We start from the raw sequence: 25733 nt of genomic DNA, 5'->3' as shown, positions 1-25733 counted from the left end.
ATCCTCCATAAAATGCACAGCACACATCTGAATATTTGGGTTGGACTGTTCTGGAACAGTGTTGAAATACAACTTAACCACTGATTTCTAGTCGTGTCCTCTTTTGGAAGGCCAAACAAAGTAGTTTCGCTTTCACAACGAAACACACAGCGACTCCACAATATCGCAGTGGAGGCAACAGAGAGAATAAAAGTTACGCCTTCTTTCTTTCCGTGAACATTTGTGATTGGTTATGCAATTCTTCACACATAGTGACGTAGAGATGTGGGGGCGTGTTAGAACAAGCCATTTTAGGGGGGTGTGGTTGACTCTTAAAGGGGTCATATGATGCTCCTAAAAAGAAGATTATTTGGTGTAATGAAATGTGTTTATGCGGTTTAAAGTTTAAAAAACACATTATTTTCCACATACTGTACATTATTGTTTCTCCTCTATGACCCGCCTTGAAACATGTTGATTTTTACAAGGTTCATCAGTCTGAAAAGCGAGGTGTGCTCTGGTTGGCCAGCTATCCAGTGCGTTGTGATTGACCGAATACCTTAAGCGTGTGATGGAAATGTTACGCCCCTTAACATATTGTGATGCCCTGTCCGGCCGGAGTGACGAGACATAAACATAAAACCCATTATAAACGTGATATAAACATGATTTCTAGTTGTGTCCTCTTTTGGAAGGCCAAACAAAGTAGTTTCACGTTACTTGATCTCATATTTTGTAACTTATGTTTACTTCTTGTACTGTGAATTATTTTCTCATTCACAGAAAAAACATAAATCAGTTCTGAAGTGTACAGATGCTCTAAGTACTATATATACAGAATAACATCAGGCCTACACAAGAAATGTGACGAACCTTAATCTGTTTAGGCTTTTTGTTTGAAGCTTTGTTCAAAGGTGCACTTTAGAGGCATAAGAGAGGAGGATGAGAGAGAGAGAGAGAGAGAGAGAGAGAGAGAGAGAGAATTTAGATGCTCTCAGATGGAAAGATACTGACTTATACATAGCACAAAAAGAAGAAAAATAAGGACAGTCTGTTTCCACACAAAATTCACCCATTGTGAATTTTGACATGCATTAGTCATATAATTAAAGGTAATACCATTACATATGTGACAGCCAATTGAGAAAAAAAGCTATGCAAGCAGTCCTCCATAATTTCAGCTTTTTTCCGACGGTTTCAGAGAAGCAATAGCCTAAAGTGTTCTTACATTTGTGCTTGTCCCAACACACATCATTCTATTAAATCCCAATAAATGTACATTTCACTACCTTGTAACTTTATAATATTATCTAACACCATAGGTAATCTGATGTCAGGGTCATGTAGAAAAAATACACACTCAACAGTGACTTACACTGCTCTATAAAAGTAACAAGAATCGTTGGAAAACCTCAAGCAGTCGAGATATTTCATAGCAGGCACCTGGACAAGATACTGTCATTTCTTCTGAGATTAAAGAGCTACATGCCAATAGTTGTCCTACCTGACGAGGTTGTGCAGGCAGTGATCTGTGCTGTTCTGAAGGTTCACTGTTTAATGCCAGTTCTTCCATACTGATCTCAGCCTGCCCTGGTTCTGCCATTACAATGGAACTTATATTTGCAATTGTGGTTTTTAACTCTCTGAGGCAGCAAGTATAGCAAACACTCCACTCAGAATCCGGTCACTGCTCACTGACTTGATTTTGTCTTATTGAAAATAATTACCCGTCATGCAATCTAAGCAGTTACATGCCCATGTGCTGAGGTTAAATAAACGGCTTTGGAAGTGTCCAAGAGATGAGGGAGGGTATGTCACATGTGATATCAAAGGAGAGGAAAGAGAAGCAAGGAAAGAGGAGGAGGGAGGTCATCAGTCCATAAAATAAACAAGTCCACTCACCAGGGAGAGATGGCAAATAACATAATCGACCAATTAGGGGCTGTGTAGACGCCCATTGAAATACTTTCAGTTACAGTCAACTCTCTCTCTTAGAAAATATTGCTTGCAAGTCTTGTTGGTGTTTAGACAACATTTCTATATCACAGTGTTCATCACTTACTGTTGCCTGTTATGTTCCTTTCAATTTCTTCAGAGTCATTTTATTTCTCACACATATCATTTCACTAATATTACATATTGTTTTAGTCTGCAGACTTGGATGAGAAAGGATATGTGTACGAGTGACTTGGCTTTTAAATGTCTTTTATTTATACACTAAAAACATTAAGTAAAAATAACACACCTAAAAAAATACAGATTACCAAATACACACACACACACACACACACACACACACACACACACACACACATATATATATAAAATATAAAAATATTCTATTTATAAAAATATTATATTTACAAAATGTTTAGGTACACAACTCATTACATCAAAACATTAGCACATAACTTTCAAATATTGTTCAATTATGTAAACATTAGGAATGGAACGATACATGTATTTGTACCGAGCCATCAAGGTACGGACATCTCAGTTCGGTGCATATGGCCTTACAACGAATACAGGCAATTCATCCCCAATCCAGAAGGTAACCGGCCACCAGCAGAAGATTATTAAATGCCATGAGTTGCAAAATGTTACTTGCACACCTCACTCACTAATGTGGACGTCACTTCCTGTTTGTTGCTGCCGTGTATTTTGAGTTTGAACTCCATCAAGTTAATTCTTTATCGTCTATATTTTATCTTAAAATCAATTTTATACACCCTAATTTTAGTTTCTATAATGTGTGAATATATCTTATTCTACAACAAAAACAATCAGAGCACCTTATCACTAGTTTTATTTTGATTTCCTAAGTCCGCTATTAGCTTATAGCCCATTACCATCGCCAGCATGGTTGCCGCTAATCTAGTGTACATTGCTAATACTCTATTCACACACATTACCATTGTTTTACTCACTTGCTTTAATGGCAGATGTGTGTCTACCTTTGAGTGCAGGTGAGGACATGTTCACTCGAGCTGAAGGCCATGGAGAAGCAGATTCAGGCCCAGCTGAGAGAGCGGAGAGCCGCGCTGGAAACCTCCCGGGCTGACGCTCACAAGTCTGGGGTAAGTATATAGTGCACTGCTAACAGTCCGACCACCTCTACTCCGTGTGTTTCTCTGCACAGGCCCGGTGCACCCAGGAAGTGATCTTCCCAGGTGTCCTTCACTCCGGCGCTGGGACACCACGGACCCTGGGTGCACCTGCAGCAAAAGATGCAAGCCAGACCCCAGGCGATGACCTCTCCCCCTCCGCCGCCTCTGGTATTCGAGATCTCCACCCGGAAAGACAGAATGCGATCATCGGATGTGATCATTGGAGTCAAGCAAATTGTCACTGGGCCCACTCATTGTTTTAATCATATGCTAGATTTAATGATATTGCATGGAATCGATCTTACTGATATAAATATCGTACCTCAAAGTGATGATGTTACTGACCATTACCTTGTATCGTGCATGCTGCATATTACTGATATTAACTATATGGCTCTCCGTTATCGTTCTGGCAGAACTATTGTTGCAGTCACCAAAGACAGATTCACAAATAAACTGCCTGATTTATCTCAAATGCTCTGTGTACCCATAAACACATATGAACTAGACGAAATGACTAGCAATATTGGCACTATCTTTTAGAAGACATTAGAAGCTGTTGCCCCCATCAAATTGAAAAAGGTTAGAGAAAAACGTACTGTGCCATGGTACAACAGTAATACCCACTCTCTCAAGAAAGAAACTTGTAGTCTTGAGTGCAAATGGAGAAAAACTAACTTGGAAGTTTTTAGAACTGTGTGGAAAAACAGTATGTCTAGCTATAGACAGGTTCTAAAAGCTGCCAGGGCCAAGCATATCCATAAACTCATAGAAAATAACCAAAAAAAATCCAAGGTTTTTATTTAGCACAGTGCCTAGATTAACAAATAACCAGACGCCACCCGATCGAAATATTCCCTCACAGTTTAATAGTAATGACTTTATGAATTACTTCACTGATAAAATAGATAACATCAGAAATACATTAACAAATGTAGATTCTACAGTGTCTAATACTTCGGCTTTATTCATCGCACTCAAAGATAAACTGCAGTGCTTTACAACTACAGGACAGTAACAGCTAAATAAACTTATCACTGCATCTAAACCAACAACGTTTATTAGATCCTGTACCCACTAAATTACTGAAAGAGTTGTTACCTGTAGCAGAAGAACCGCTTCTCAATATTATTAACTCGTCGTGATCTTAAAGTCTGTGACAGAGGACTCTATCACTGGCCGGGACAACACTTGAACTCCCGTCTCCATTTAGTTTTATATACATCATTGCGCATACATTTTCAGTTTATAGCCTTTCCCTCAGGTGCACACTTGGGTTTGTGCTACTGTTATGTTCGCATACACACATACACTCACTTTAATCTTCACATATCCCTGCTATAACCATTTCAATAATCACACGCACACACCAGATAGGTTTAATTATAACATCTCATATTTACTTATCTGTATATTTGTCAGTTTGTGTCTCTGTTCGTCCTGTGAGTTTTTTTTTTTTGCTTGTGGCGTCTTCCGTGTTGGATCTGCTGTGAGTACGGCAGATGAGAACGGACAAAACGCTGTTGGAGGTTCGTAAATGCTTAATACAGGGACTTTCGCAGGATGCGCATGCGCAAGCCTTCTGGCCTGGAATGTTCTATGTGGTTATGTGTGGGGAGGGGGAATGGGGAAAAATGTCCTTGATTTATGTCTTAACAGTTTACCATCGAGTATAACGCATGCATAGTTTGAAGACTTGTGTGTGTATCATTAACTTACCTTTTTGTAGAAGGTTGAAAAAGTATTCCTTACTTTGTACTTACCCTCAAATGGTTACTCTCTTTTCTCTTTACGCTATAAAAGGGTTGTTTTATTTCTCATTAGGAAGGGGGAAGTTGAGTAGGACAGTTGGTAGTGCAAGCCATGCCAGCTGAAAACCTTTTTTTGTAAAAGGGTTTTTTAATGTTTTCTTAGGAGGGTTGAAGTTCCGTAAGACAGTTTGTTTTGGAAGGAGAACCAGGAAGGTTATAAGGTACCAGTTAAAGACTGTTCTGAGAGTGACATGGTGTCTTTAATGCAAGACATTTTGTCAGCCCAGCAGAAATGGGAGGAAGGTCTCATATATGAACTCTGGGGACTGCGAGAATCAATACAACGACAGAATACACCAGAGTCTCCTCAGAGTCTGTGCTTACAGCTACCGACACCTGCAGCTCCTCACAATGTGGCGTCATCAGTAAAACGATATCAGACCAGTTCCCCGCCACCTTTAGACTCACTGGGAACAACGGAACTTCACCCTCGGCTATGACAAGAACCAAGGATGCCAGCATACCAAGAAGGAGAGGATATAGAGAACTACCTCCGCCGGTTTGAACGTTTGGCAAAGACTTGGGGTTGGTCTGACGAGAAATGGGCATGTCGGTTGGTGCCCTTACTCACCGGAAAGGCGCTTGATGCGTACATTGCTATGGATGAAGACAGGGCCGATGTCTATGAGGACCTCAGAGAGGCACTGCTGGAGAAATATTTCAGCAGAGACCTACCGTCAACGACTTAGGCAGACATCAGGAGAGACACCTACCGAGACCTACAACCGTCTAAAGGGGCTCTGTCATCGCTGGGTCAGACCAGATCAATGCACTAAGAACGTGATAGGAGAGATCATCCTAGAGCAACTTCTGCGTGTTCTGCCCTATGAGTTTCGGACCTGGGTAAGGGAACATGACCAGATGGATGGACTGATCGCTGCCAGACTTGCAACACAATACCAGAATACACCTCTGGGAGGACAGTCATGTCCACAAACAACAACGATCAGAGGGTCGAAGGTCGTCGAACGGGGGAATGATGGTAACACATCCCTTGTTAATAGCAAAGGACTTGTGTGTTTTTATTGCCAACAGCAAAGCCATAAAGCATCTAATTGCCCTGTATGAAAACCAAAACTTTCTAGTCTTTGTTATGTGTCAAGGAAGGGTGACATTAAGGACAATACTATACTATTTGACCATCTTTTTGAGTTAACTGTGAATGGACAGACTTTGAATGCACTTGTTGACACTGGGAGTGCAATGTCCCTGATTAAGCGCTGTTATGTTCAAGAAAACTTAATTGACTATTCTAATATCATGGTCATACAATGTGTGCACAGTGAACAAAAAGAGTACTCAATCACTGAGGTCACGGTCTCTGTTAATAAACAGCCATGTTTGATGAGTGTTGGGGTGGTTGAAAGATTCCCCGTGGGAATGGTTTTGGGATGGGATATGCCTGTGTTGAGTGAACTGCTGAAAATGTCTAAGATGTGCAATGGTACCACCTCTACTGTGTCTTGCCCAGTACTAACTCGGGCAAAAGCCAAAGCTGGTTTGCAGCCCCTGCCAGATTTAGACAATAGTCTGATCCAGGGTGGCAATAAACCCAGAAAATCATGTTGGCAGCTCTGACTGGAGAAGTATTTGGGTACTCCAGTATCTGAAGAATCTACTGAAGGGTTGGAGGTTAAAGATTGGAAGATACCTTGCAATATGGCCAAATTACAAGCAGCTGATGTCACTTTAAAGCCCTTGTTTGACAAAGCATGTAGGGGAGAGGCCAAGGTCACGACTCTCTTGTCAGAAATGTATGTTGTGGAAGATGGTGTGCTTTATTTTCTGTGTGATGGTGTTAAACATCTGGTTGTACCTGAGTGTTGCAGATCCCTTATCCTACATCTTGCACACACCATACCTTGGTCAGGTCACTTAGCACATCAGAAAACATACAACAGAGTCAGTTCTCAGTTTTTTAGGCCATCAATGTACACTGATGTACGTACCTACTGTTCCACATGCCCTGTTTGTCAAAAAACAAGTGTTGTTCGCAGGTCAGCCTAGAGTGTGTTCTGGGTTTTTTAGGTTTTAAATGTTTTATGGGTGGTCGGTTCAACATCCTCTGGGTCTGTTAACCCTCTGGAGTCGATTAACGCGTTTTGGGGTATTTTCTCCTGATAACCCCGAAAAGAACTTAAATTACACTTTCAGTTTTGATCGTACAGATAAGAGCAATACATCAATCGAATCTGACTGAATGGCTCATTATGCAGCTCATTATGCTGGCCTTTGTCTTCTCAGGTGTGAATTCATGATAGTTGACGCCTACTCGCATATGACTTTTACCAACAAAAAGTGTCTTAGAAAATTTAAATTAATATATTGTTTTCTGTAAGTGAGTAAACAAGATGATTTTTCACATCATTTAGAAAAAAAAATTCTAGTCTAAATGCTCCAGTTCTCAAAAGTCCCGGGGAACCAATTTTCTGTATGTGTTTTATTGCCTTATTCAAGTTATTTAACATTTTTAGTTTTTCACTAACCACGCATAACATTTTTTTTTTCTCAAAAAACACAATCATGCACAAACATGCTGCTCAGATATTATTATAGCCCAGTTTGTGCTGATTACAGTGAGATTAGACTTTAGCCATTTAGATATTTATAAGAAACTGAAAAAAGCACAAATGTCAGGGCATGACAAAACTTCTCCAGGCCCCAAAAATACCCTTAGACTCCAGAGGGTTAAGAAGAAGAAGCTGGATTATTATAGCCCAGTTTGTGCTGATTACAGTCAGCATTGTCCAATACGTACTGCAGATGAGAGGCCGTCTGGAGGCGGTCAGAGAACAGGGCCGGGAGAATCTTGAGAAAGCTCAGAAAGCCCAGAAGCTGTGGTATGATCGGTGTGCTAGGCAAAGAGAATACCAACCAGGGCAGAAAGTGCTACTGTTGTTACCATCATCTGCAAGCAAGTTATTAGCAAAGTGGCAGGGACCCTACAGCATCCTCAGGAAAAATTGGACCAGTCACTTACCAAATTCACCACCCAGACGAAGGGAAGAAAAGCCAAGTCTACCATGTCAACCTCATGAAGGAATGGCAAGAAAGAATGCCTGAAGGGAAAAAGGCCATGATGGCATGCAAGGTGGTCCCAGAAGATAAGGAAGAGGATGGCAAAGTGGATGATGGGCTTTGAAACATCCTCAACCTCTGGTGAGTCTGGACCATCTGAAGAGTGAACAAAAGGAGAAGCTGGTGGAGGTCATTGCTGACTGATTGCTACTCTTTCGACCTGAGCCTGGGAGAACCAGTTTGTTAGAGCATATTGTCCGTCTGACTGACCCTAACCTTATTCGGCAGAGGCCTTATCATGTACCTGAAAGCCTCATCTGAAAAAGGAGATCCAAGTGATGAGAGACATGGGGGTCATAGAACCAGTGCATGGAGTAGTCCAATCGTTCTGGTCCCTAAAAAAGATAGTTCGCTAAGGCTGTGCCTGGACTTCAGAAAACTCAACTCTGTCTCCAAATTTGATGCCTATCCAATGCCCAGAATCAATGAGCTTGTCGAAAGGATTGGGAGAGCTAGATAAATCACCACATTAGATCTCTGTAAGGGATATTGGCAGGTCCCACTGGAGAAGTTGTCCAGGGAATACACTGCATTCAGAACACCTATAGGTCTCTTCCAGTTCACAACTTTTAGGTTACACGGGGCTCCGGCAACCTTCCAACGACTTATGGACTATGTTCTCCAGGATTGTGAGGACTGCAGTGCCTTTTACTTGGATGATGTTGTTATATACAGTAACACCTGGGGCGATCACCTACAACATCTGCATTGAATCCTATGCAGACTTGACACTGACCGTCTCTAAGTGTGAGTATGCAAAACAAGTGACCAGTTACTTGGGATTCCAGCTAGGAAATGGGGATGTAAGACCTCAGGTCAATAAGGTTGAAGCCATACACAACTCTTCCAGACCTTGTACAAAGAAGGAGGTACGTTCTTTCATTGGACTAGTTGGATGGTACCGGCATTCCATACCACAGTTCTCTAGCATAGCTGTACACTTGACTAACTTAACCACCAAAGCTGTTAAAAACCCAGTGCCTTGGACTGAATATTGTGAGCAAGCTTTCACACAGCTAAAACATCACATGTGCACATCTCCAGTCCTGAAGAGCCCTGACTTCACAAAAAGATTTGTGGTTCAAGTGGATGCCTCCGCAAAAGGGCTTGGAGTCATGCTGGCCCAGGGAGATATCGGCTTAGAGCAACCCATCCTTTTTAGCTCAGCCAAGCGCTGGTTGTACATTTTTTGTAAAGATCTATTTATTAATTTTTTTGTTGTTGTTGTTTAAAATTTGTGTACCTTTGTGAACCTTTGCAGTAGGTATTTAGCAACGTGAGAAATACAACTTTTTTTTAAATTGTGAATGGGTTATATACACAAACAAGCAAAGAGCACTATCTTTATAATCAATGAAGCTAACATCACTTCTGAAAATGCATGACTTCAAGGTGACTCTGATAATGTAGGCACATCTGTACCGGCATTTTTATGAATCGTGGCTGATCATAATGACGTAAATTTTTGAAATGTGTCTGAAATTACATTTGCATTAAGCACCCAGTTTGCGTTTTTTGTCTAAATCTTAAATTATTTTTTTACATAATATGAGACTGTAATGAGTCTACAGTAGCAGAAATAAGCCTTTTTAATTAGAGTAAACTTCCATGTTTACTAAAAAAGTGCTGCAAACTCGTGTACAAAACACATTCATGTGGTATAACCAGCCCATTGCCTCAGGGCAGCGATCTGCCGTATACAGAGCACAAAAAGCTTTGAGCACTCACTTGCTCACATGATATAAGCAGTCCCCTGTGTCATAGCAGTGGTCTACCACATACAGAACACAAACACCTCTGGTCACTCACTCATTCACTTGATATGCACAGCCGCTCAATCATTCACACGATATAAGCAGAAAGCTCCATATATATATATATATATATATATATATATATATATATATATATATATATATTTATATATATAAATGCAACAAACATATGCTGATGTTATCGCTAATGTTTTAAAGCTACGCTCTATACACCACAACAATGGATTTGGAATGAAACGAACAAGATGTGCGTTAACTGCAGACTTTCAGCTTTAATTTGAGGGTATTTACATCCAAATCAGGTGAACAGTGTAGGAATTACAACAGTTTGTATATGTGCCTCCCACTTTTTAAGGGACCAAAAGTAATGGGACAGATTGACAATCATAAATCAAACTTTCACTTTTTAATACTTGGTTGCAAATCCTTTGCAGTCAATTACAGCCTGAAGTCTGGAACGCATAGACATCACCAGACGCTGGGTTTCATCCCTGGTGATGCTCTGCCAGGCCTCTACTGCAACTGTCTTCAGTTTCTGCTTGTTCTTGGTGCATTTTCCCTTCAGTTTTGTCTTCAGCAAGTGAAATGCATGCACATTCAGATTCAGATCAGGTGATTGACTTGGCCATTGCATAACATTCCACTTCTTTCCCTTAAAAAAACTCTTTGGTTGCTTTCGCAGTATGCTTCAGGTCATTGTCCATCTGCACTGTGAAGCGCCGTCCAATGAGTTCTGAAGCATTTGGCTGAATAGGAGCAGATAATATTGCCCGAAACACTTCAGAATTCATCCTGCTGCTTTTGTCAGCAGTCACATCATCAATAAATACAAGAGAACCAGTTCCATTGGCAGCCATACATGCCCACGCCATGACACTACCACCACCACCATGCTTCACTCATGAGGTGGTATGCTTTGGATCATCCTTTCCTTCTCCATACTCTTCTCTTCCCATCACTCTGGTACAAGTTGATCGTTGTCTCATCTGTCCATAGGATGTTGTTCCAGAACTGTGAAGGCTTTTTTAGATGTTGTTTGGCAAACTCTAATCTGGCCTTCCTGTTTCTGAGGCTCACCAATGGTTTACATCTTGTGGTGAACCCTCTGTATTCACTCTGGTGAAGTCTTCTCTTGATTGTTGACTTTGACACAAATACACCTACCTCCTGGAGAGTGTTCTTGATCTGGCCAACTGTTGTGAAGGGTGTTTTCTTCACCAGGGAAAGAATTCTTCGGTCATCCACCACAGTTGTTTTCCGTGGTCTTCCGGGTCTTTTGGTGTTGCTGAGCTCACTGGTGCATTCTTTCTTTTTAAGAATGTTCCAAACAGTTGATTTGGCCACACCTAATGTTTTTGCTATCTCTCTGATGGGTTTATTTGTTTTTTCAGCCTAATGATGGCTTGCTTCACTGATAGTGACAGCTCTTTGGATCTCATATTGAGAGTTGACAGCAACAGATTCCAAATGCAAATAGCACATTTGAAATGAACTCTGGACCTTTTATGTGATGATTGTAAATGGAATAATGAGGGAATAACACACACCTGGCCATGGGAACAGCTGAGCAGCCAATTGTCCCATTACTTTTGGTCCCTTAAAAAGTGGGAGGCACATATACAAACTGTTGTAATTCCTACAGCGTCACCTGATTTGGATGTAAATACCCTCAAATTAAAGCTGAAGGTCTGCAGTTAAAGCACATCTTTTTCGTTTCATTTCAAATCCATTGTGGTGGTGTATAGAGCCAAAAAGATTAGAAGTGTGTCGATATCCCAATATTTATGGACCTGACTGTATATATATATATATATATATATATATATATATATATATATATGCTGGATCTGCCATCGTTCTTTCTATGATAGGCACCAACTGTGCCACTGTTTTTTAATATGGGTGTGTTGTGTTGCTTACGCTAGTTACTGTATACTCAGATACAGAGGCTTTACATGCTTTGCTGGTGAATCCAAAACGAGTTATAAAAACAATACATACAGTGCAGCTATACAATTCTTTAACAGGATGCCCCATTAAGAGGTGTAATACGCCTGCTGTGCAAGCTCAAAAAAGTGCCCCTGTTACACCCCTAGTTATGATAGCATGGCAACAACAACTATTCCTCTTCTCTAAAGTAGCGCAACATGGCCTCGCCACTTTGTTGCATGTTCCCATGGGCGGGGTTTATGTAAATTTTAGAGTTATTGATGTCACCAACCCGGGAAGAAGCTTGTTGTAGTCCCTACCAGCCGTAACTGTAGGCATTAAACTGCCATAATTTTAAAAGACAATATCTCTGTTTGCATTGAACTTTCAGTGTCATAACTTTGCAGATATTGTTTAGGCTCAAACAGCAACATTACACATTAACTGAAGTTTATAAAAGTCAAATCACAATCAACCACACCCTTTAATAATGTTAAAAGGTTTAATATTTCTGAATTATAAACTTAACGATTTTTATGGGAGTGCAGTGCGATTCCAGAAAGAGCCTGTACACACATGCTTCTGATTGTATAGATGATAGACAAATTGCTTGCTGCTAGAATCATGTCGCATCTGGTTAGGAAACAGTGTAAAGATTAAAAATACTCCTACATGCAACTCACACACTGTGCTCACAGCCAATAAGACTTTCAGGCTACAGGGGCTTTTTCCCAGCCACAGACAGTCATCCATTGATGTCACAGTGATTCAAGCTCTTGTAATAATTCATTTGGTGATGAATTGCAAGAGAAGAGAGCAGTCAGTGGGAGTGAATGAATGGAGGACTTAAGAGAGGGTAAATTATATCTGCATGTCTTCAGTGTCTGCAGGAACACAGGATGGAACATCATTTACCAAGGGAGGGATAATTCTCATCTCCCCAGGGGCACCAAACAGCCATTTCTACTGAGGGGAAGTTGGGTGTACTGCACTGTGGGATGTGGGCTCTACATATTCCATGCTATGCTGTACTGTCTGCACATTTCAGCAAATGGTAATTTGAGTATTCTGCGCATACAGAAAATTTCCATACTAAACTGTACTGCTGTAATATACTGCAAACTATATGAATATAGTTATTAAAAAAAAATAAAAAAAAAAAAAAAAAATATATATATATATATATATAGATATAAATATATATATATATATATATAGATACTGCTACTGGTTGTACTTATCCTTCTGTAAAGGCCAATTTACAACACACTGACAGACAGCAAAAGACACTGTTGAGTTTTGTCACAGTTTGTTACCCCTGTCTGTGTCTGTTTTCGCCAATTGAACATGCTGAACTGGCACCTGATGTGTCATGGAATGCCTGAGAAGTGACGTATTATAATCTAGTGTTCCGCCACATTGGTTGGCGTCTGTCACGGCAATGTGACTTGGACTTAATACAACTAAAGGCAGGAGTCCTATGTTGCTTATTGTGTTTACATTCTTATTTAGGAGAGAGCCATCAACATTGCCTTTAGTGGTGCCTCCCCTATCCGTCAAGATAACATCAACTGTTTATACACAATAATATTTTTAATATATTTAAAAATATAACACAGAATAATATTTTAAAGTCCACACCCATTCAATTTCAAAATTCAACAGTAACAAGCATTTGTTTATTTCAAATTTGGTTCTCAAACTTTGCCCTCCACCTTACTAGTATGCACACTTAAGTTAAATCGTTTTAATCATACTGCATGTTCATGGGAGGATTGTTCAAAATTTGAAAAAGGGGCAAAACTCACAAGTATTCATGATGTAAACATATTTCACCAAGTTTTATTTTCCTTGTAAAAATTAATTCTGGGGCAAATATAATCAGTTTTATTCTTAAATGAATTAAGAATCATAAGTTCTTTGGCTTATATAATTAGTTTTATTCTTAAATGAATTAAGAATCATAAATACTGTTTTGGCACTTTGGCCTCAGTTCAAGCAGTACATGAACCCATCATATATTTTTCTTTACTACTATAGTAAACAAATGGACAGCTTAAACAATGCGACGTAACAACACATTTACCTCAGAATAGCCATTCAGTGTCCATAAGCTCATCAGTCAGCTAGAAAAAAATAACTATAAAGAGGAGAGTTTTGTTAAATTTATGCACTATATTGCATATTTTTACTTAACTTGTTGTCTACATGACAAGAAATAATGCAAGAAGCTAGAGATAAAATGAAACATAAATTGCATGTTATTAATGAAGAAAATCAGACTGGATGTGTGCAAGATATGTGACAACATATCAGCCAAGTAGGTCAGAGAGGAAGAGGGTAAGAAAAGAAAAATGAAAGAGAGTGTTTTTGGGTTGTCAGAGGTGGATATTTTATGGTTTAGTACCATGTGGAATTGACTTGATAGTCCAACATAGCAGATGGTGGAATTGCACCCTAAAGCAGGTTGTCATCTGCATTAAAACTGAAAAAGAACATGACGACGAAATGTGTAGCTACTAAAATCTACAAAATCTTGCTGGAGGGCATGACAGACGAAAGAGAAAGAGACACACTTCTGAGTGTGATTCATTGGGCAAAAAAAAAAAAATCATGATCATTGTGTAGCAAAAATCTGACATTGCGACAGCCATAACTTAAAATTCAGCATCGCATTATTTCAGTCAGGCCACGTTAGGCAAGCTTGCATCAGCCAACAGTCAGCTGTTCCTGACATGTACCAATCCAGTGTTGACACCTATCACATGCGGCCTATTTTAATTCCCATTCTTCAGCGTCTCTTCCATCGCATTGCTGCTTGCAAATCAAACTGTTGCAGCGTGTTTCAGAACATCAGAAATCCACATCTAAGATAAGTGAATGCTCTTTTAATCCATATCGCTGTGTATATTGCCTGGTTAACATTGTTTTGCATCGGTTGCAGGAGCGAAATATTAAGCATATTTGCAGCAGCATTTACACATCTGTGTTTATACACATGGAGCAATACGCAGCCTAGAGCATGTAATCGCTCTGAGGACACGCCGATAAGGCCATGAGAACAGGTTTAAATGAGACAAGCATTCTCGTGTAGGCGTTTCAACTGGGGTTCGCTGTATTTAGTGGCACAATCTCAGTGTCACGGTTGTTTATTTCTAAGGTTGATGTTACATTAGCTGTTAGAGTGTGCGGTTGATTCAGATGCACGCAGCGTCAGAAGCACGCATTTATCGCTCTATGGCTTCTATACATAGGCCTATAAGACCGTGATATCAATAGCTACGTTTACATGTACACCTTTTTTTGTCATTCCGATTTAAAGATTCGGTGGACTGTTTACATGAGACGTTATCTAATCCAATATGGTGTTTACATGTGCCCGTGCTTTCGACATGGGACATGCTAAGTGGCCTACGATGACATCAAATACAAATCACCAGAGGAAAAAAAACCCGCATTTGCACTAATATTTTTAATAACTGCTTGGAATAAACAGACTAATATTTGAACCCCTAGTGTTCATTCGTGCGCTCAGTCATGTGGCCAGAACACGATCACATACACAATAAGGCCGTCTTCTATCGTACCACACATAGAACCAATATAGCTCTCAGCAGTTGATAATTATATCATCACATCGCCCTTATTAATGTTAAAGCATTAAGGGAAATAACTGTAGCCTTATACCCTCTGTAATGCAGCTCTAAAATTAATTGTATTCTGATACAAAAAAAGTTTTATTGTAGGGCCTACTTGTTTTGATGTATACACTATTTGTAAAAATGTGTTGTTTATCAATGAGTGTTTGTGGAGTTTGTTTATGAGGAGAGTTTGTGATGAAAGGGGCTATCACACAGCATTTCCAAACGGGTTTTATTATGAATCTGTAATAATTAATACAAATGACAAAGGCAAATTTGGTCAAGTTGTTATTTTCATTGAACTATTCACTATCATTGTGTTGTTTCCAAGCTGAAAAGCAGTAAATTGTACTTCATTTATTACATCAGCTTTCTGCTCCGGTCATGAGTGCAGATATGACAGTTTATAACACAGCAAGTGTTCTCCATTCTAATGTGTGTTAATTGTATAATTGAAATTTTAACTTCTACGTCCACTATTACCCAGTCTCTACTGAAGTGTCGGTGTCTACAAATCACAGAATGTACAGCGTTGCCGACATCACATTCTCATTCTGACGACAATTCAGAACGAGTCAATGTTTCGTTCGTTATCTGGCTCGGTCAGCAGTTCAGTCAGTGTACTGTTTGAGTAAATGAATTACTCCGGGATATTGATTTATTTGAACTCAGAGGGAGTGTCAGCCATGTTAAAAAAGTTAACAGCTTAAGTCATTTGTGGATTAATGCTTATTGTTGACGCGCGAACCGTTTCAAACGATTCAGTTCGATTTGGTGAAGTGGTTCAAGAAGATCCGGTTACATCGAGTGATTCGTTCGCGAACCGGATATCACTAAACTGCAGTGTTGTGAACGCGCTCATAACAGACCCGGGAGAGAAGTCAACGCTGAATAAAGTCGTAGTTTTTGATATTTTTGGACCAAAATGTATTTTTTCTAACGGACCCTCTGATGTCACATGGACTACTTTGAAGATGTTTTTATTACCTTTCTGGACGTGGACAATATACCGTACATACATTCTCAATGGAGGGACAGAAAGCTCTCGGACTAAATCTAAAATATCTTAAGCTGTGTTCTGAAGATGAACGGAGGTCTCACGGGTTTGGAACGACATGAGGGTGAGTCATTAATGACATAATTTTCATTTTTGGGTGAACTATCCCTTTAAGCCTCTTGGCTTCCTTCAAGTACTGGAGGTTCTTGTGGTCGGTAAGTACGAGAAACGGATGTCTGGCCCCTTCCAACCAGTGCCTCCATTCTTGCAGGGCAAGCTTCACAGCTAGGAGTTCTCGGTTACCAATATCGTAGTTTCTTTCCGCGGGGATAATTTTCGGGAAAAGAATGCACAAGCCATGGGTTTGGATGAGTTCTCTGGGTACTGTGACAAGATGGCCTCTACGCCTGTTGTTGAGGCATCTACCTCGACTATAAACTTCTTTTCTGGATCAGGATGCTGGAGCAGGGGAGCAGTGGTGAAGGCGGTCTTCAATGTCTGGAAAGCATGTTCCGCTTCTGGAGTCCAGCGAAGGGTCTTTGGTTTCCCCTTCAGGAGTGATGTTAACGGTGCTGTTATAAAAGTTTGCGAAACCCAGGAATCTCTGTAACTCTTTGACTGAGGTAGGAGTGGGCCAGGAGGTGATGGCTTGGGTCTTTTGGTCATCCATCCTGACTCCTTTTTCACTGAGGTGGTAACCCAAGAATTCGATGGAGGTCTGGTGGAAAACGCACTTTTCTGCTTTCAAGAACAAGGAAAACTCTCGGAGCCGTTGGAGTACTTGGGAGACATGATGTTGATGGTCAGTTCTGTTACGGGAGAAGATGAGAATATCATCAATATACACGAGATGAAACTTTGGAACACAGCGGGGGCATTTACCAGGCCATATGGCATCACCAGATATTCGTAGTGCCCTGCAGGGGTGATGAACGCCGTTTTCCATTCGTCTCCTTCTCGAATTCTGATCAGGTTATATGCGCTCCTGAGGTCCAGTTTGGTGAATATGCGGGCATCTCTGAGTTGTTCTAGGTTGGACGGGACCAGATGGAGTGGATAGCTGAATTTCACTGTGATTTTATTTAGGGCTCTATAATCTATGCAGGGCCACAAGCCCCCGTCCTTTATAGGGACAAAGAAGAAGCTGGCGGCAGCTGGAGAGGTGGAAGGTCTGATGTACCCTTGTCTCAGAGCCTCTTCGATGTATTCTTGCATGGCGGCTTGTTTGGGGATGGACAACGAATAGATCCGACCCTTGGGAATGGGTTCACCTGGGATCAAGTCGATTGCGCAATCCCAAGGTCGGTGTGGCGATAACTTGGAGGCTGCCGTAGGACTGAATACATCTGCAAAAGATGAATAGCACGGAGGAATGTTGACTGACAAATTTTCTTTAGGATTTTCAATGGAGCTGGAATTCACGGGCACAGGTTCAGGTTAGGCGGGGAGTGAGATGCAAGTGGTTAGGCAGTCACAGCCCCAGTTTAGGATTTTACTAGTTTTCCAATTTATAGTGGGTTGGTGTCGAATTAGCCATGGGCGGCCCAGAATTACATCAATTTGGCTATTCTCAAGAATGAATGGGTCAAATAGTTTGTGATGAATGTTTTCAACACATAGGGTGATAGGTGTTATCTGAGATGTTACATACCCCTGGTTGATAACTTCGCCAGTCACTGCATGGATGGAGTACGGCTTAGAGGTATGGGTTCTTTGGAGTTGGAGTGTCTTTGCAAGATCTTCGGATATAAAGTTGCCCGCTGACCCAGAGTCCACGATGGCGGAGACTGCAACGTTGAAATCTCGAGACTTCAGAGTTACACATATAGTTAATGAAGTTGATAAAGAGGTTTGGTGATGGACTGAACTCACCAGTAATCAAGGAGGGCGAGACGGGCATGTTCGTACGAAATGTCCTTCGTTCCCACAGTAGAGACATAGGTTTAATTCTCGCCGACGGGTACGTTCTGCTTGAGACAGCTTATGGGTTTCCACTTGCATCTTTTCCGACTTTGGTTCTGGGGATTCTTCGGATAGATTTTGATGGGTTGCAGGTACTGGAGCATGAAATTCTCGATAGCAGGATTTTGATCTTAGATGAACTCAGAGAGCTTGTTGCATGAATTTTTCTAATCCCAAATTGTCATCATAAATAGCGAGCTGGAGGCAAAGCGTGGGGTTTAATCCTCTTCGGTAAACCGTAAGGAGGGCCTTTTCATTCCACCCACTCGCCGCCGTTAGGGTTCGGAATTCCAGGGAATACTCAGAAACTGATCATTTACCTTGACGTAACTGTAATAGTTGGTCGCTGACAGAGGAATCGCTGACAATTGTGACAATAATGAATGAATTAATAGGCCTAAATAAATAAATGAATGCATAAATAAATAAGTCCATTAATGTATATTATTCCATTTGGTCAAATTTGCATGCACATTTTTTTTTTAAACAAGTCCTTTATGCGCATCAAGCCTGCATTTATTTGATAAAAAATACAGAAAAAAAATAAAAATTACAATTGAAAAAATTGTTTTCTATTTTAATATAGCCTACTTTTAAATATAATTTATTTATGTGATGCAAAGCATATATATGTTCCTTTTTTTACATTTGAGCCCCTGTCCATGAGGCCTATTCATTCATTCGTTCGTTTATTTAGGCCAATTAATTAATTCATTCGTTAAACGAATGAATGAATAAATAGGCCTAAACAAACAAATTTCGTTTACGTTTGAAAGCTGTTCACGAAGCACTGAAACCAGTCGGTGACTTCACTGATATTTTGTCAGGAGAAAATTATGTGACCAGTCCCTGTATCCTCCCCATACTACAGCTCTGCAGGGACAATGTGTTGGTTGCGTCAGAAAATGACCTCCAGCAAACAAAGTCAATAAAAACTGGAATTTTAACAAAGCTGGAGGCCAAGTATGAATCCGATTCAGTGCGCAAAATAATGTGAAAATGCACTTTCCTCGACCCTCATTACCGTGGAGGATATGAGACGGATGACAACACATTGGCTGAGACCAAGGCTGAATTACAGGCTGAGATCATGAGCTTAGAGGCAGCAGGTGCAGTGGCCATCAGAGTGGAAGAGGGAGAGGCACAACCCGAACCCTCATGAAAAAAAGATGACTCTGGGAAGTATGCTGCAAAAAAAAAGCTGATGCAATGGCAGGTCCCGTCGGCATCGGCACCGTAGAGGACCGAGTCGGAACTGAAATAACAGCCTACTGTTTGGAGCCAGTCACTCAAGGAGACGAGGACCCACTTCTCTGGTGGAAAAATGCTGCCGGGCGTTATCCCCAGATGTCGCGAGTGGCACGAAAGTACCTGTGCGTCTGTGCCACAAGCACACCATCGGAGCGGATTTTCAGCACTGCAGGTAAAGTTGTCGGTCCACAACGTGCCCTGTTAAAGCCGGACAAAGTAATCATGCTGGTTTTTCTAGCGTAAAATCATGACTAGATTTGATGCCACTTGCCATTCGTTCCTATTCGCACTGTGTTTATTTTTATTTATTTAATTGATTCAGGTATTTTTATTTGGTTTTTGTTAAAAAACAATATTAGAAAGAAGACTGGAAAGAAGTAGTTTTTATTTAGACCTATTGGTTTGCAATATTTTTTATAATATGGATGTTTATGTTAATTCAACTCTGGTTGACTGTTGTGGGTCTATTTTTTATAAGCTGCTCTTTGTTATTAAAAGTTGTTCGGGCGGTGTGATTTAATTTAATTGATTTGTGTCGCGTCTCTGCGCGAAAACTGTTCTGGATGTTTATGATAATTTAATTCTGTTTGTTGTATTTGCACTTTTTTATAAACTGCTATTTGTTGCTAATAAAAGTTGTTAATATTGTTGTGCATGTTATTTTGTTATTGTTTTCGTATTAGTGTTTCGTATTCAGTTTCTGAATGGTTTAGGCACAAGCCAACAGTTTGGTGACACTGTCTGAGCCGTATACCGAGGTAAAATAGGGAGGAGGTTTGACGGTATCAAAATTTGGATACCGCCCAAGCCCAAGGTGAAGTCTCACTGAGATTGTGGCAAACCCTTTACAATGCTTGGATATTGTTCTGTCTTTTATTGTATATGATAATGATAATGACAATCATAAATTAAAAATTAAAAATGATAAATCATAAATTAAAAATGATAAATTGTCACTTCCTGTTTGTTGCTGTCGTATGCCTCTAGTCTGAGCTCCGTCACGTTATTTCTCTATCGTCTATTTTTTATTGTTGAAATCTATTTTATACACCATCATTTTCGTTTCTATAACTTGTGAATATATCCTCTATCGTATTCTACAACAAAAACAATCAGAGCGCCTTGTTATCACTAGTTTTATTGTGATTTCCCGAGTCCGCTAGTAGCTTATAGCCCATTAGCATCACCAGCGTGGTTGTCGCTAAACCCACGTGCATCGCTAATACTCTATTCACACACATTACAATTGCTTTACTCACTGTTACTTGATTTAATGGCGGATGTTTGTCTACCTTTGATTGCAGGTGACGACACGTTCGAGCTGCATTCGGTGCAGCTCGAGCTGGAGGCCGTGGAGAAGCAGATTCGGGTCCTGGAGCAGAGGCAGGCCCAGCTGAGAGAGCGGAGAGCCACGCTGGAAACCTCCCGGGCTGACGCTCACAAGTCCAGGGTAAGTTTGCAGTGTGCTACTAACAGTCCCACGACCTCCACCCCGTGTGTTTTCTCTGCACAGGGCCGGTGCACCCAGGACGCGATCTGCCCAGATGTCCTTCACGCCGGCGCCGGGACACCACGGACCCTGGGTGCATCCGCAGCGGAGGACGCGAGCCAGGCCCCGGGCGACGACTTCTCCCCCTCCGGTCTTCGAGATCTCCACACGGAACTGCTTCTCTCCCCTCCGCTAGACGGAACGCGACGCTGTGATCGTCGGAGACTCCATCGTCCGACATGTCCGTGCTACGTTAGCCGAAGGTAAAGTGCACACTCACTGTCTCCCTGGTGCTCGTGTTCTCGATGTTTCTGCACAGATACTCGTGATCCTGAAGGCCAACGAGAGCCCCAGAGCGGTCGTGCTTCACGCCGGGGTTAACGACACCACGCAGCGGCAGACGGAGACGCTGAAGAGGGACTTCAGGAGCCTGATCAAGACGGTTCGCAGCACGACGCGCCCGCGGCGACGATCATCGTGTCAGGACCACTGCCCACGTATCAATGAGGACACAAAAGGTTCAGTAGACTTTTTGCTTTGAATGGTTATTGTCATGGTGTAAAGAATAGAAACTGCTCTTTGTTAATAATTGGAATATTTTCTGGGAGCATCCTAGGCTTTTTTTGCGCTGATGGCCTGCACCCCAGCCGAGTCAGAGCGGAGCTCCTCTCGGACAACATCTCCAGGACTCTACCCTCCATTTGACTAGTAAGCCAATTCTCAAATAACTGCTATAATGGCTTTTGTTCTACCCGCTTAAATGTTAGAAGTACTTGCGCTGTCCAATCTATTAAGACTGTGTCTGTTCCCCGAATAGTGAGGTCAAAATATAAATTTAATGTAGGATCTAGAAAAAATCTTATCGTGATTAAACCAAAAAAACGTAAAATAAATGAACAAAAACAAATTTTAAAGTTTGGGCTCATAAACATTAGATCACTCACACCCAAAGCAGTTATTCTGATCGTGATTATAACAGATAATAGTTTTGACGTACTCTGCTTGACTGAAACCTGGCTCAAACCAAATGATTATATTGGTCTAAATGAGTCTACTCCATCAAACTACTGTTATAAACATTAGCCCCGTTAGACTGGTCATGGGGGAGGTGTTGCAACAATATAAAGTGAGATTCTCAGTGTTACCCAGAAAACAGGATACAGGTTTAAATCATTTGAAATACTTATGCTTAATGTTACACTGTCAGATATGCAAAAGAAATCTATTGTATCTCTTTCTCTGGCTACTGTGTATAGACCACCAGGGCCATATACAGAATTCCTAAAAGAATTTGGAGATTTCCTCTCAGACCTGTTGGTTACCCGCTGATAAAGCGCTAATTCTCGGAGATTTTAACATTCATATTGACAATACAAATGATGCATTAGGACTTGCGTTTACTAACTTATTAAACTGTTTTGGAGTAAAGCAAAATGTCACCGGGCCCACTCATCGTTTTAATCATACGCTAGATATCGCATGGAATCGATCTTACTGACATAGATATCGTACCTCAAAGTGATGATGTTACTGACCATTTCCTTGTATCGTGCATTTTGCGTATTGATGATAATAACTATATAGCTACGCGTTATCGTCCGGGCTGAACTATTGTTCCAGCCACCAAAGAAAGATTCGCAAATAACCTGACTGATTTATCTCAACTGCTCTGTGTACCCATAAATACACATGAACTAGACAAAATGACTGGCAACATGGGCACTATCTTATCTAATATATTAGAAGCTGTTGCCCCCTTCAAATTGAAAAAGGTTAGAGAAAAACGTACTGTGCCATGGTACAACAGTAATACCCACTCTCTCAAGAAAAGAAACTTGTAGTCTTGAGCGCAAATGGAGAAAAACTTACTTGGAAGTTTTTAGAATTGCGTAGAAAAACAGTATGTCCAGCTATAGACAGGCTCTAAAAACTGCCAGGGCCGAGCATATCCACAAACTCATAGAAAACAACCAAAACAATCCAAGGTTTTTATTTAGCACAGTGGCTAGATTAACAAATAACCAGACGCCATGCGATCTAAATATTTCCTCACAGTTAAATAGTAATGACTTTATGAATTTCTTCACTGATAAAATAGATAACATCAGAAATACAATAACAAATGTAGATTCTACAGCATCTAATACTTTAGTTTTATCTATCGCACCCAAAGATAAAATGCAGTGCTTTACAACTATACGACAGGAAGAGCTAAATAAACTTATCACTGCATCTAAACCAACAACATGTTTATTAGATCCTGTACCCACTAAATTATTGAAAGAGTTGCTACCTGTAGCAGAAAAAAACTGCTTCTAAATATTATTAACTCGTCGTTATCTTTAGGTCACGTCCCAAAACCATTCAAGCTGGCAGTTATTAAGCCTTTTATTAAGAAACCACAACTAGATCTTAGTGAACTGGCAAATTACAGACCCATTTTAAATCTTCCATTTATGTCTAAAATCTTAGGAAAAGTTGTGTCTGCTCAATTGTGCTCCTTCCTGCAAAAAAATTATCTCTATGAAGAATTGCAGTCGGGTTTCAGGCCACATCTTAGCACAGAAACTGCACTTGTTAAAATTACAAATGACTTGCTTCTTGCTTCAGATCAAGGCTGCATCTCATTGCTAGTTTTACTTGATCTTAGTGCTGCGTTCGACACCATAGATCACGACATACTCATAGATAGATTACAAAACTATACAGGTATCCAAGGGCAGGCTTTAAGATGGTTTAGATCCTACCTGTCCGATCGCTACCACTTTGTTTATTTAAATGGGGAGTCATCTCATATATCACCGGTAAAATATGGAGTGCCACAAGGATCTGTCCTAGGTCCTCTGCTATTTTCAATATACATGTTGCCCCTTGGTAATATCATTAGAAAATACGGGATTAGTTTCCACTGTTATGCTGATGATACTCAACTATATATCTCAACAAGACCAGGTGAAACTTCAAAATGATCTAAGCTAACAGAGTGTGTTAAAAATGTAAAAGATTGGATGACCAATAATTTTCTCCTATTAAATTCAGATAAGACAGAGATATTACTTATTGGACCAGAAAACATTACACAGAATCTCGTAGATTACAATTTTGCAATTAGACGGATGTACTGTTACTTCCTCTACTGTAAAAAATCTGGGTGTTATATTAGACAGTAACTTGTCTTTTGAAAATCATATTTCCCATGTTACAAAAACAGCATTCTTCCATCTTAGAAACATTGCCAAGCTACGAAACATGTTACCTGTTCCTGATGCAGAAAAGCTAGTTCATGCATTCATGACCTCATAGACTGGACTATTGTAATGCACTGCTAGGTGGTTGTCCTGCATCCTCAATAAACCAGGTAGTCCAAAATGCAGTGGCTAGAGTCCTTACCAGGTCAAGAAAATATGATCATATTACCCCAATACTACAGTCTCTGCACTGGCTACCTATTAAGTTTTCGTATCAGTTACAAAATATTATTACTTACTTATAAGGCCCTTAATGGCTTAGCTCCTGCGTACCTAACTAGTCTTCTACCACGCTACAACCCATCACGCTCCCTAAGGTCACAAAACGTTGAACTTTTGATAGTACCTAGGATAGCAAAGTCCACTAAAGGAGGTAGAGCTTTTTCGCATTTGGCTCCCAAACTCTGGAATAGCCTTCCTGATAATGTTCGGGGTTCAGACACACTTCTTCTGTTTAAATCTAGATTAAAAACACACCTCTTTGGCCAAGCATTCAAATAATGCATCTCATAATTTTGGACTGCAGTTATATCTGATCAAATGTGCATTATTATTCTTTAGCTTGGGTTAATCTAATTAATTTTACTTGGCTGGAACAGCAGCTACGCTAATTATGTCTCTATTTGTTTCTCTGCTTTGCCACGGGATTTACATCCCGAGGTAACTAGGATTTACACAAGCTCCAGTCTGGATCCAGAACACCTGAGAAGAGATGATGCCAACCCCTCAGAGGACCTCAGATGATGCTAACCCAGAGACAACATACAGAACTACCACATTTTGCTATAAGTTTGATTGCATAATTGCTGTTAATAGTGTTAATCGTCTGTTTTGTTTACGTCTTTTATTGATTTTTCTGAACATTTCTGCCATATGCACATGAACCCGACAGTCATCACTGATAAGCTACTACTAAATATTGTAGAAACTTAATTTTCTGTAAAGTTGCTTTGTAATGATTTGTATCGTAAAAAGCGCTATACAAATAAACTTGAATTGAATTGAATTGAATTGAATAAATTAAAAATCACACAAATTTCACGATTCGATTTGATTCTCATTCACAAGCTTTCGAATTGGATTCGATTAACAATTCAGTTCGATTCGATTATTTTGGATATATATCAGGTACAGTACTTGCCAAATTTTCTCAAGGAAAAAAATCTAATGCTGTAAAATATACATGAGTCAGTTGGTACTACATTACTATAATATTGAAGGTTGAAATTGACTGATTTGTAAGCTATAGCATACAACTGTTAAAATGACACAATTAAGTTACACTTACATAATAATATTTCTACTTCAATTTCTACTTCTACTTCAAGTATTTTTTTAAATAAAAAAATTTAAATGGTGGCTGCCATAAAAAAATGATTTATTCAAACATAAATTAAACATAAGAACAGTAAAAATTATAATGAATATGTTATATGGTGCATATATTTAGCAAAATACCCCTCTCT

The 25733-nt window shown here is 40.2% G+C and overlaps 1 protein-coding gene across 2 annotated transcripts in view; it reads right to left on the bottom strand.

Annotated features, from left to right (window-relative positions):
• The window catches only part of LOC109107711 (vang-like protein 1), a 114768-nt gene that overhangs the window by 50927 nt on the left and 38108 nt on the right, over positions 1 to 25733 (bottom strand). Inside the window, exon 1 of one of the 2 annotated variants that reach the window (XM_042716323.1) lies at positions 1484 to 2011. The exons of the other annotated variant lie outside the window; for it this stretch is intronic. Within the exon in view, the coding sequence (XP_042572257.1) occupies positions 1484 to 1582 (99 nt within the window). The 5' untranslated portion in view covers positions 1583 to 2011. Of the gene's footprint in view, positions 1 to 1483; positions 2012 to 25733 lie in introns of those variants that run through there. 2 annotated transcript variants of the gene reach the window in all.

The sequence above is a fragment of the Cyprinus carpio genome, chromosome B1 (assembly GCF_018340385.1).
Source record: "Cyprinus carpio isolate SPL01 chromosome B1, ASM1834038v1, whole genome shotgun sequence".
Taxonomy (NCBI): domain Eukaryota; kingdom Metazoa; phylum Chordata; class Actinopteri; order Cypriniformes; family Cyprinidae; genus Cyprinus; species Cyprinus carpio.
This window is presented reverse-complemented; position numbering and strand designations above follow the sequence as displayed.